Here is a 12,449-nt window from a genome sequence, read left to right as displayed (position 1 = left end):
GTTGCTTACTAACTAAATACTTTGTAGGCGAGCTAAATGTTTAGTTTGTTGCTAAATATTTTTACCTGCTAACTAAATATTTAATTATATGTTATGGGATAACTGCTCTTCAGCTGTAGATGTGTTTTTTTTGGTCAAACAGTGGACTATTTGACCCAAAGCTTTTAGGTGTCAGCTGGAAAACTGACTAAAACTAACTTTTGGAAGGTTGCGGTTAAGTACCAAATCAAGTTGCTGAAATTAAATCGAAGGTAACGTTGATGAAGTATTAGTTTATGAACAATAGTTTGTTTTCCTGTGTGATTATGGGCCATCAGTGTTACATTAGCTGTTTTGAAGGACAGTAATGGGGCGCTATCACTACTCATTGTTGCCAAGAAAATCAGCGTGAAACTCACAAAGCAAACACAACTTTGCGGTAACGTCTGATCTCTAGCTCGAGGTCTGGTGGCTTCGCTCACACTCATCTGTTGAGTCACCACGCAGCTAAAGCATTATGAATACAGTAAGCTGTAAACAGAGAGATCCTTATGAACGTACGTTACGTGGTGTTTCAATGTACGAGAAGCCGCGCTCCTATGCGGGACCGTAGCAGTGACAGTGATATACAGCGCTCCATTAATTGCCATATGAATGGGGTCTGCATTTGTTGGCGCGGCGCTGATGCATCACAGTAAAAGAGATGGGTCACTCTGTCTTCTGCAGCCCGCAGCTTTGCCAAGCTCATAATTACTAAAACCCCCAATTAATCTTCCCATCACGAAGGCCAAATACACGCTTCCTGCTCGTAGAAATGACTTACAGCATATACTCTTAGCAAATACGCGTACTAGTGTGTGTATTTAGTGCTTCTGTTCATGAAGACATCAAGTGTAAATGGTATGAATTATCCTGCGGGGGAATAATATGTACTATATACCACGGATCAGGGTATCAGGTGGTGCCTGGGCTGCCATTAGCAGCTTAAACTAAACTGATGTTGGAAACTTTTTACCTCTGAAGTCAAAATGTAAGTTTGGGAATTACATTAAAACCAATTTTAACCATATTTCAGAAAACCAGTGGGATATGCTAACTAAAATGCTAAATGCTACTAGCTAGTCTTGCTGATAGTTTGTTTTTAGCTATTAGCAAGACTAGCAAGTAGTAAGTCTAGATAATAGCAATACGTGTCTTTGTATTTTACAAATTCAAACATTGAAGTACGATGGAGTATTAGGAAAATAAAAATATTTTAAAAAACAGGATTGAAGTCATAAAATTACAAGAATAAAGGCTTATATTTCAAGAACACAGTTGAAAGAATAAGAGAATAAAGTCAAAATATATATATACTTTTTTCTCGTATTTGTTCTTTTTGTAATACTGCAACTTTATTCTCATACGACTATTCTTGTAATATTATAAATTTACTCCCATACTTTTTTTTCTTACTATTGAAGTATTACTTCATTGTATTTAGTACTATTATAATATATGAACATATACAACATGTAAAGATTTAATGAGAAAGAAGTTCTCTAAGGTGAAGTTTTATTACTACCTTTAAAACATGTGATGTGGCTGCCACATCAAAATGGCTGCCACATTTTTCTGAGGTTAGAACCTCAGAGTTATTGTTCAAATTCTGAGCTTAGGATTGGTGAAAAATCAGATTTTTACATTTAACGTTCTGGCTTCAGAAAACATTCCTGTTCATTTTCCCAACTTGGAGCAAAGAGGGAAATATTTCAGTGAATTAAGAAGATATTTATGCTAATTAATGTTAGCAATACAAGCTAATAGTAGGCAGACATTAAATAGTGATAACCATTGTATTTATCTATGGTAAATGAGTTTGTATCTATGGTATTACAACCTCAGCATCAATACTGAATGCATTATAATAATGTTAATTAAATATTTGCACCAAAAAGAGTACATTTAACTCTTAAAGTTCAACTCTGCTAGTGGAGTAAACTTTATTTAAAGTGGGAAAAAATTTTATTTTTTAGAGAAAAATTTTATCCAATTTGACTAGAAGTTACTTTGTGAGTTTTTCAGTGAAGGCACTGGGTGAAACTCGATAATAAATGAGGTTTTACTGCTTGTCACTTATAGTACTGATATATTTTTCTAGCAACACAACAAAACAAAAAGTTCATTCGATTCACAGGTTGTGCAAACTGTTGCTTTGTAGAAAATCAGCAGAACATAAAGTTGAATTTTACAGATATATCTGACCTGTTAAACTTTAATCCACTTTATTTAAAATTCCTTAACAAAATGAATAAAATTAAATAATAATCTTTCTAAATACATGTTATTTCTCCATTGCAGCTCAGACTCTTTAGTTGTATTTCTTTTCAAAAACAAATAATATTTTAATTTTATATATTTCACTTACTCTGCACATTTATAAATATACAAAATAATTTTATTTACACTTGTTGCATATTTAAATTTACAGCAGAGCTCTGCTTTAAATAAGGTTATTTTTAGTGAAACCTAGCCAAAGTTAGCAACACAAACTGAGTATTTTTTACTTTAATAAGATGTGTTCAAATTTACAGTTTCGTTTTGAAAATTTAAGACAATTTAACCTATTAAGTTAGAAAGCTGCATGCATCATTTACAGCTTAGGTGTGATTCTCATCGCTGTGAAGTGAAACAGACTTCTTTTTTTTTAGACAATCCTCCTGTGAGAGAATGTTTGTGTTCTCCATTAATATGTATTTTTTTCTGCAGCATGCCGTTCTGGCTCCTGGCCACTCAACCTTTACTCATTGTGAGCAGAATCTCTTTTCCACACTCCAATCTGGGCGCCTGCCCTCCCGCATCGGCGACACCTTACTGCCACCCAGCGGCGGCAGCAGGTACTGCAGCAGCCAGCTGCAGGGGGAGGCAGGGAGGACTGTTTACAAGTGGCATTTGGCCCTAATTAAAAGCAGCGCTTGTTGGAGCACCAGGTCTGCAGAGGGGCTCGCATCCAGGGCGGTGCAGGCTGGGCCGCCGATCCGCCGATAAGCTTCCTCTACTCTGCAGCAAAACACAAACACATCAACCAACAAGTGAGCAGTGTGAGGATATAAACAGGATGGTTTTGCTGCTTTTTATTTCAAGGAAAAGAAACAACCCAGATGGCTGAGAGTGCAGCTTTTCTCTTCAGTCCAATAAAAAGCGTCTTCCTAGCTCCGTCTGTTTTCTAATTCTGCTGGTCCAACATCTGGCCGTCCCATGTGGACAGGCCATTACGTCAGCGCAGAAGATGAATGAAAGCAGCTATCGACCTGTCTGAGCAGCGACTAACTGGGCCGACAGCGGCTGCGAGTTTGGACCGGCTTAATGGAGCACAGCAGCTCGGCAACTAATCACCTGCTTTTTCTCATCAGCCGCTTCCCCCGTGGGACGGTAATTGATTGTTAAGTGTTTGATGGATAAGACGAAGACTGAGGTGGCCTGACTGGGAAAGAGCTGCGCAGTTTGCAGCCATCTGTGACTTCAAACACAGACATCTACCTAAAATAAAAAAACATTTGTTCACATGTGACAATCTGGCATCAAAAACTATTAATGGACTTAATATCACTGCAAATACACAAAATCTTAAGTATTTTTTCCTCTATTCTCTTAGTACATTTAGAATAAGATAAAACTAACTGAAAAGTAACTTTTCAGCAAGATAATGAGCTTCTTATAAGTCAATAATTCTTTAATATTCATTTTAAAAAGTACTAGTTCCACTGGCAGATTGTTTCATTTACATCACGGGCAAAATGTTTTGCTATAAGTGAAGTAATCTGAAATTAAGAACTAATTAAGAATGTGTGAGGCAGCTTTTATGATAAACTAATCTAATAATCATTGAAAAGTGAATAAAAGTGAAAATAAAATCACTCTACGGGTATTTTCACATCTGATAGTCCGGTAGACTCAGTTCTATTAGGACCAGAACTTTATCATCTGCTCCGTCTCCAGCTGCTGTGGGTCTCTCTCTCTTGCTCTGGGACAAATCCACCTGTTCCCCTCCTGGCCTGTGGGGGCGCTGCACCAAGAATCACTGAAGGAAACGACACTAAAACCTCTGAAGAAGACATCGGACTTTCTAGGTAAATGGACTGGAGTTGGACCTTTGATCTGATTCTCAGACATATCTGTGTCAAGCATTCTTGTCTAACCTGAGTCTGAAAAGTTTGTTGTGATCCAGCTCCTCCTCCTCGTCGGTCTTCATCAGACCTCTGCTCCTCAGCCGCCTCTTCCTCTCCTCCGGGTCCAGGGTGAGTAAGATCACCAGGCTGGGCTGCAGGAGGTCACCGGGCCAACGGTACACCTCGGCGCCCTCGTGTGGAAGGTTACTCACTGGGCCGGTTACTGCGGTGGCGATGGCGTACGCTGCTGTGCTGTGCCAGAACCTGGGGATCAAAGATGGCTGACTGAAGGTGAGTGAAGACTTCCTGCACCACCTGACAATAAGGCTGAAACATTAAAGGTGCTTCCTTGAACAGCTTAGGGTAAGTCTACGGCCTATCCAAAACATGTTCATTATACTTTTTCAATTTGTTTTAAGTTGATCTGTGTGCTCTTTTTTTTCAATGTGTTATTTCAGGAAGGTACAGCAATTTTAACTTTTTTGCAAAGCCACATTATGGCAAAAGAAAAAAATCATAACTTTGTGAAAAGATGCCGCAACAATCACAAAAAACATCATAACATCCTGGGGGGACTTAAAACACTTGTTTGTTTGTTTTCCAGCAGCCATTGTACAGTGCATGCGTAGGCCTGTTGCAATAAACAATAAATCAGTTAATCAAATGATTAATTCAAATGAGGTCAATAATTTCCATTTGCATGATTAGCGTTTTTCTCTTTTCTCTCTTTCTACCAAAAACTGGGCGCTAACAGTCTTCAGTCTGCTGCTTTGGTCTCAACTAGCACATTTTTTGAAGGACTAATTATTTACAGAGACTTTATGAATCGTTTTATTTGTTGTTTCGGTTGTTTTGTTTAGTATTTTGGATATTGAAAATGTATTCCAGTTCCAATGTTAAATGTTCATTGGTTCTTTGAGAATATGTTGTTGCAATGTTTTGCCATTATATCATTTTCAAGTAATATACAAGAACAATATTATTGTTTATCAGAATAACTGAGACAGTTTATCATCCAATGCATGCTGCCTTAAAACCAGCTGGGCAAATGTTCTGGAACTCCACCTGGGTTGCTAGGTAACGGGCAGAGTTCCGCTGGGGTTGCTAGGTAACGGGCTGGTAGGTGAAAGGTCAGTGCCTGCTGATTTGTGATGTTACATTTGGTTTGTTTTTGAAACAGACACCAAAAAACATGAACTAAGCCAATAAACACCTGGTGGTTTTTAAAGCGTTCTAGAAGCAATATAAACCCAAAAGGAAGAACAGAAACATACAGAATGAGTGAATTTGGTGGCCGTTAAGAGTTCATCACTGCTCTAACATGACAGTACAACATCTTGCCTGTCAACGATAACAGGAGACTTGCTGGCCTCTTGGTTTATCTGCTCAGCGGTGATGTAGTTGCCCACTGCATAGAAAGCCCTGCGGATGAGGGGTGGTTCTCGATCGAAGCGCCCTCTCCAGGCGGACAAGCACTGGGGAGGCGACCGCAGAAGCGTGGCCCCCAGAGAGTCCCGCAGAGACTCTGTCAGCGTCGTCTTTCCTACAAAATGAAAGTGAAAACATTTGTTACTCTCTCTTCATTAAAGAGAGTCTACCTGACACAGTGGAGCATCAGACGATTCAATAAACCATTTCCAAAGTGATGTAATGTTTCTGAGGTCATGATACGTGATATTCCATTAGGCAGAGCGCTCTGACAGGTAATGTTTTTAGCAGAGAACAGCCACCCATCAGGCTGATCCTGTGTTTATTTATGAGGTAATGGCATTAACCTGTGGCATCCAGGCCCTCTATGACAATCACTGGGAAGTCTGGTTTTCTTCTGGCATCCAGGCTGCTGGGAAGCATCCCCAGTACAGACCGGGTCTCTGGGATGATGTCACCACACTGCAGAAAATGGGGAAAAAATCAGTTCACTGCGGATCAGGAGGGAGTCAGAAAGACTGCTGCATCTGCTCCTCTTTGAACGCTTGAAAAGTCTAGTTTTTTAGAGGTAATAATCTGAGACTTTAGTGAGTATTTGAACAGGTAAAGACAAAATACCTCAACGCCAGTGAGACTGGATGGAGAACAGCTGTGAAATCTGTCAAATTTAAAGTCTGGCTACAGATCCTCAATTGGACGTAGGTCTGGATTTTGACTAGGACATGGGTCAGCAACCTTTACAACCCTAAAACTCATTTTTGCCTTTGCACTATCTTACCAAAGTTGCTATGACCCTTCAAAATAAAATGAATAAATCAATAAAAATATACTTTCTTCTAAACCAGGGGTGCCCAAACTACTTTTTCTCTCACCAGCCGGCTGAGATCATTTTAACAGAAAGTGACCCAAATGTTGTTCTTAAAACTTAGAATAAATGTGTTAAATCGAGAAAATAAAAACTTTTCTTTTAATACAGCAAATGAGCCACATTTGCACACATAAAAATCATTTTTACAATGAATTACATCCCGTTCCTACATTGTTTTCATAAAAGACGTCAAAATTTTTGACTTAAACGCTGAACTTAAATCTTCAGGATCTGGAGACCCTGCAGTACCATTCTCCGCCACATGAGTGCGCCATTGTGCAAAATGTTGCAACTAAGCTTAATATTTTTGAAGTGTACCTGTTTCAGCACGTCGCAGGCCTCCTCCAGGCTGTAGAAGACATCAGAGTTGATCATGTTGAGAACTGATGGATGATGTTTTGGTGTTTCTGAAGGCACCACGCAGAACCTGACCGGGTTCTCCTCAGACTGGTACCAGAGACACTGAGTCCACTGCTGGCCGTCTTCACTTTGGGAGTATGAACACACCAACACGGGGTTTCTCTGCTCCAAATCTGTTAAAATGTCCTCAATCAGCGATGAATTCCCAGCCCGGCTTTGGAGGAAATACCCTTTGAGCAGCGAGCCCTTCTGGTCCGGGATGAAGGAGGACATGGACCGGAGCCCGGAGCCCGGTGGCAGCTGAGTCTGCAGCCGGTCTCTCAGCTCCCAGTGAAACCTGTCTCCTGTGACCCGGTCCCCGCTGCAGACCAGCAGGGAGTAACATCTGTCCTGCTTCTGGACCTCACTGAACACATCAGGCGGCACCGGTTCCCCACGGAGCTGCTCTCTGACCCCAAAGTACCGCGGCGCTGCGTCCACTTCCACGGAGAAAACACGGGACGACCACCGCTGGACGAGAAGCTTCAGGTGCCGGGCCATGTTCCGGTTCTGGTGTCGGCGGGTTTCAGTGTAGCTGCAGTCGGCTGTGGTCAGGAAAACGAAAGTTACCGAGCGGAGAAGGAAAAACGAAACTTACAGGCGACGCCTCTAGGGTGCAGCAAATAAGCGTTTCCTCTGAATCCAAAAGTTAAACTCGAGTTTGAAAATGTTTTCAAACCTTTGGCTCTGCACGTCGACACTGATTAAAATCAGCATAAAAGTTTGCATATCAGTCTGAAATAAACCAATCAACCAAGTTTATTTATGTAGCACATTCCAGCAATAAGGCAGTTAAAGTGCTTTACATTAAAAATACAAAAATACAGAGTGATAAAATATATGCATGACTAAATATGCATGTGATCATTCCAGTACAAAAAAAAACATTGCAAATAATTTAACATTTTCCTGCCAGTTCATATATTTAGGGTGAACATATGCTGGTTTTTACCACTTTTTTAAACTTAAAAATTTTACTTATTTCATGTTGGAAATTTTGAAAACTCTAAAGAAATATAAAAAATTCAAGGCAACCAAACCATGTCTGCTTTGTGGTGCATAGAAACTGAAAGCTATTTACAAAATCGGTTTTGTAAGCAGCAAAGCAGACTTTGGTTTGCAGCTATTTCTGCACCGATACTCTAATAATCCCATATATATCAAATATGACATAAAAAGACTTAATTTAATGCCTTGATATTGGGCCTTTGTCTCTCTAAGAAGCTCCTGCTCTTTCTGAAACTCCATCTCCCAAAAGTCTTTACAACACGGCTCCTCTGTTAAGGATTTAACAACATTTCTACCATTGTCTCACTGAGAAATAGATCGCATAATGAGATCATAAGATGCACAGTTCCACCAGGTGTTTGCTAATTGCTGCTGGCCAGTCTGTAGGAGCTGCTCTGTGAGGTGGAAGCGTAGGAACTTCAGCTCTGAGAAGGAGCGTTGTCGTGAAGGCGGAGCTAGATCCACCCAGGTGTGTCAGCCATCTGAGTGGTTACCATGGTGATTAAAGCATTTCTCAAAAAATCAAAGCATCACTCCATGTTTGTTTTTGATGAAGGAATAACATTATACCATGATGTAAAGATTTTAAAAAGTTGATTTTACACAATACTAACTCTTTAAAACTCACGTAAAAGATTTTTTTTATTTGTGGGCTTTTGCAAATAAGAACGAGTGTGAGAGTCTTTCTGTTCATGAAACATGTTTTTAAGTGAAGCAAAATTAACTGACAATAATTTTAAAGTACTGTAATGTGCCTAATTTTTCACTCTAATATGTGATTATGGTGGTTTGAGGGCAAGGTGAGTAACAGGGACAGGCATTAAAAATGAAAACATATTAATATTAATACATATTTTCATACTTTTCTCTCTAAAATCCATTCATAAACATATTATAGCAGGTTGGGTCAGGGTCCCGATATGCCCCCCCTTACTGGCGCCACTGGTTATCAATAGAGCGACTTTTTCCAACATTTCAGTTACATTTCTTGTTTTGCAGTTGTTATCAAGAGCCATCTGAAGGCACTTAATGAAAAACATTTTATGCATCTTAATCATTTCTTCTCAGAAACCCAAACCAGGACAGTCGGTCCTGATCTGGTTTTGGTTTCGATGTTTGTAAACAGAAACTTACTCAGCTGACTGCCTCCGGGGCCAAGCCTCTATTTAAACAGCCGCCCTGCAGAATGACGCAGTCTGCAGCTTCAACAACCGGATAATAACTTCTGATTTCAAGATGCCTGGAGTTTCTGCCGGCGCCCTGCTGGAGCTCTGCATCAACACCATCCTCAGCATTTTTTCGGGAGTCTTTTCCAAAGTTTTTTCCTGGTCCAAAGGAGCCTGCGGGGCCACAAACTCCCTGCTTTCGGACGCGAACAGCCAATCGGAGCAAAGCAAAGACTTGGATGTGACGACCCCAACCAGCGTCAACTATCACTTTACCCGCAAATGCAACTATAAATGCGGGTTTTGTTTTCACACCGCAAAAACTTCCTTCGTCCTTCCTTTGGAGGAGGCCAAGAAGGGGCTCAGACTTCTAAAAGAAGCAGGTAATACTTACGGCTTAAAAGCATAAAATTCTGTTTTATTGGTCAAAACTAAATGAAAGTAACATTTGTGGTTTAAAGGGATGGAAAAGATCAATTTCTCCGGAGGGGAGCCGTTTCTGCATGAACGGGGAGACTTCCTGGGGAAGATGGTTCAGTACTGCAAGGCGGAGCTGCAGCTCCCCAGCGTCAGCATCGTCAGCAATGGCAGCATGATTAAAGAGAAATGGTTCCAGAAATATGGTGAGGTCCAGCTTCAGCTCAGGAAGTCAGGACATGAATGAAAAGTTTAATTATTTGAGTAGTTTAAAAAGTGAAACTCATGTATTTATGGCACAGACGGATATAATTTAGTATTTTCAGTGATGAAAACTCAGTGATGCGTTTCTATTCACCAATTGCGCAAATTGGTATTACAAAAATAAGTTTAATTGAAAAATACCAATATCTTAAAATCTCTCTTTTTTATGAAAAGTTTTGATGAGGTCGTTTTTGCGGACCTATTGAAATGGGTTTATCCAGCAAAATTCCAATTGAAACTTTTTTAATCACATGATTAACAACTGGCTGTTACCACTGGGAAAATATGAAGAATCCAGGAAGTGGTTGGAGGGTGGTGGTGCTACATGTTTTTTAATGACATTGTTTGAACAAACTTATTCACATGATATCACATGATTTTAATTGCATTTCTTATTTAATGGACACACCGAAATTATGAAATTGGTTTTTTTTTTTTACATTAGCAGAATATCGGCAAAGTTTTGCGCACATTTGTAATGGAAACACAGCTATTGATGGGAAGTTTAGTGGAAGGTAAAAATATGTTGGTCGACTGTGTTTTATGACCAAAGTAAATAAAGAAAGGACAGACACGATAATGTTATGCTACAAGTAGTTATACTAGTACAACTGCTAGCGTAACGTCTGTTGTGTGTTAGCATAACGTGCATTTTAGGTTTTGTTGTTTCTTTGCATTTTATTGACCCTTCTGGGCCACCATAAATAAGCTCTCATCATTTGCTTTGTGCAGGAGACTTTTTGGACATCTTGGCAATCTCCTGTGACAGTTTTGATGAAGAAACCAACCAGATGATCGGCAGATGTCAGGGCAGCAAGAGTCACATCGAGAACCTCTTCAAGATCCGCAGCTGGTGTCAGCAATACAAAGTGGCGTTCAAGATCAACTCGGTTATCAACACCTTTAACGTTCACGAAGACATGACCGAACAGATCAACCAGCTCAATCCGGTCCGCTGGAAGGTAAAAACAGTTTATATGTTTTAAAACGTGTCACAGCTAGAAGGAAAGCTGATTGGGTTGCTGTTTTCTCCTGGTTTTTGCTCAGGTGTTCCAGTGTCTGCTGATCGATGGAGAGAACGCTGGAGAGGAGGCGCTGAGGGAGGCGGAGAGGTTCGTCATCACTGACCAGCAGTTCCAGGACTTCCTGGACCACCACAGCGCCGTTTCCTGTCTCGTTCCAGAGTCCAACGAGAAGGTAAGAGACTGAACCTCGTTACGCATCTGATCACTGACACGCTTTAGCTTTAGCTAACTCTGACTGCAACAGTTGTTTTTCACTCTCATAGGTAGTTTATAGAACACGATATTTTGCCTTACTGTTGTGATAACAATAAAAGTGCTTTTATTTATTTCTTCTTTTTTAGGTGTTTAACTCTGGCATTAGCTGCATTTCCATTGCCCATATAACTGTGCTGTTAAACATTTTGAAAATGAATTCTCTTAATGAGTTGTTTCAAAAACAACTTGTCGTTGCTAGGTAACAAGTTGTTACAAGTTGTTACCTAGCAACTTGTAACAACTTGTTGTTACCTAGTAACAACTTGTCATTGCTAGGTAACAAGTTGTTACAAGTTGTTACCTAGCAACTTGTAACAACTTGTTGTTACCTAGTAACAACTTGTCATTGCTAGGTAACAAGTTGCTACCTGGCAACTTGCTGCACTTTTTTTTCCTCCATGCCTCATAACTGCTTAGAAATAAAAATCATTATATTCACATTGCAGTCAGTTTTTAAAACATACATAACTTTCTGTTGTAGTTTTGATTCTTTTCATACCAGGATGTGATATTAAAATCTGTTTGTTGCTTTAACAGATGAGGAACTCGTACCTGATCCTGGACGAATATGTAAGTACTTTCTGTTGCTAACACTGTTAGCTTTGCAGCATTGCATATGTTCAGGTTAAAATATTAAGAGTGTTGTTTAGTCTTACCATGGGTTCTTCTGTCTTCTTTTGTTTGATTTTGTTTTAAATGTGTTTTCTTTCGCTCCATGAAGTCAGACTCAAAGTTTGTGTTTTTTGTTTTTCCAGATGCGTTTCCTGGACTGTCGGGAGGGAAGGAAGGACCCGTCCAAATCCATCCTGGACGTCGGCGTGAAGGACGCCATCAGCTTCAGCGGCTTCGATGAGAAAATGTTTCTGAAGAGAGGCGGGAAATACGTTTGGAGCAAAGCTGACATGAAGCTGGACTGGTGAAATTTACAAATCGGAAACTTCTCGGCTTTTATGCACTTATTTCACTTTGCAGCTTGTTGTTTTAGAAGTGTTACCATGTTCAGGTGTGATTTTTGGAAATGTCTTAAGATTAAGATAAGCTTTGAGTGTGTTGTAAATTTTTTTGTATTGTTGATGTAAAGTTTAAATTAAAGTTTTAGTTTTGCTGACTGGATTCAGTGTTTCAACTTTAACAATTTTATAAACTTCTTTATTTCATATTTCTCTGTGTAAATGTTCCCCATATCTACTCTATTTCATGCATTTTCATAGTTTCTCTTCCTTTAATTAAGTCCTACATTTTCTTATTACCAATAATTATTTCATTTAATCTTTTCCTTGTGTGTCTCTTGTGGTTTAATGTCTGTATTTCTGTTTGTAACCTCTGTAAACTTTGTGTCATACCTCATATTGATTCATTAAATTTATTTATATGACACTAAATTACAACAGATTTCATCGAAAGGTTTTTACTCATATAGTTAGTAACTTTGTCCAAATTCACTTATTAGTTATTTTATGAACAACTAATAAGTGTTCATAAAATAAAGAAA

At 39.4% G+C, this 12,449-nt stretch overlaps 2 protein-coding genes across 3 annotated transcripts; one reads left to right on the top strand and one right to left on the bottom strand.

Annotated features, from left to right (window-relative positions):
- Positions 1–2,210: 2,210 nt before the first annotated feature.
- Positions 2,211–9,039, bottom strand: cmpk2 (cytidine monophosphate (UMP-CMP) kinase 2, mitochondrial). 2 transcript variants are annotated; one of them, XM_015053672.1, is made up of 6 exons: positions 8,965–9,039; positions 6,742–7,367; positions 5,903–6,017; positions 5,469–5,670; positions 4,158–4,391; positions 2,220–3,018 (listed from the first exon to the last, which is right to left on the bottom strand). In XM_015053672.1, exons 2-6 carry the CDS (start codon positions 7,321–7,323, stop codon positions 2,898–2,900), a joined length of 1,254 nt encoding a protein of 417 aa, XP_014909158.1. In that variant the 5' UTR covers positions 7,324–7,367; positions 8,965–9,039; the 3' UTR covers positions 2,220–2,897. The 2 variants fall into 2 exon arrangements, with proteins under 2 accessions (XP_014909157.1, XP_014909158.1); XM_015053671.1 differs by lacking the exon at positions 8,965–9,039 and having other exon boundaries at positions 2,211–3,018; positions 6,742–7,481.
- A 2-nt stretch (positions 9,040–9,041) lies between these two features.
- rsad2 (radical S-adenosyl methionine domain containing 2) lies at positions 9,042–12,339 on the top strand. The gene is made up of 6 exons (XM_015053673.1): positions 9,042–9,379; positions 9,458–9,619; positions 10,410–10,639; positions 10,725–10,874; positions 11,495–11,527; positions 11,713–12,339. The coding sequence occupies exons 1-6, from the start codon at positions 9,067–9,069 to the stop codon at positions 11,875–11,877; spliced, it is 1,053 nt and encodes a 350-aa protein (XP_014909159.1). The 5' UTR covers positions 9,042–9,066; the 3' UTR covers positions 11,878–12,339.
- Positions 12,340–12,449: the final 110 nt, after the last annotated feature.

This window comes from Poecilia latipinna, unplaced genomic scaffold (genome assembly GCF_001443285.1).
Source record: "Poecilia latipinna isolate Pla-1442-1.1 unplaced genomic scaffold, P_latipinna-1.0 Scaffold1192, whole genome shotgun sequence".
Lineage (NCBI taxonomy): Eukaryota > Metazoa > Chordata > Actinopteri > Cyprinodontiformes > Poeciliidae > Poecilia > Poecilia latipinna.
Note: the sequence above shows the minus strand (reverse complement) of the source record. Positions and strands in the feature narration are given on the sequence as shown.

What these genes read in the sequence shown, in the direction of transcription:
- cmpk2 (XM_015053672.1), bottom strand. Translation starts at nt 7,323, where the DNA reads ATGGCCCGGCACCTGAAGCTTCTCGTCCAGCGGTGGTCGTCCCGTGTT. An exon ending in AGAGGGCCTGGATGCCACAG is followed by an intron (nt 5,671 to 5,902) that starts GTTAATGCCATT and finishes TTCATTTTGTAG; the next exon opens with GAAAGACGACGCTGACAGAG. An exon ending in AACAAACTTTTCAGACTCAG is followed by an intron (nt 3,019 to 4,157) that starts GTTAGACAAGAA and finishes GTTTTGCTGCAG; the next exon opens with AGTAGAGGAAGCTTATCGGC.
- rsad2 (XM_015053673.1), top strand. Translation starts at nt 9,067, where the DNA reads ATGCCTGGAGTTTCTGCCGGCGCCCTGCTGGAGCTCTGCATCAACACC. An exon ending in CAGACTTCTAAAAGAAGCAG is followed by an intron (nt 9,380 to 9,457) that starts GTAATACTTACG and finishes TGTGGTTTAAAG; the next exon opens with GGATGGAAAAGATCAATTTC. An exon ending in TTCCAGAGTCCAACGAGAAG is followed by an intron (nt 10,875 to 11,494) that starts GTAAGAGACTGA and finishes TTGCTTTAACAG; the next exon opens with ATGAGGAACTCGTACCTGAT.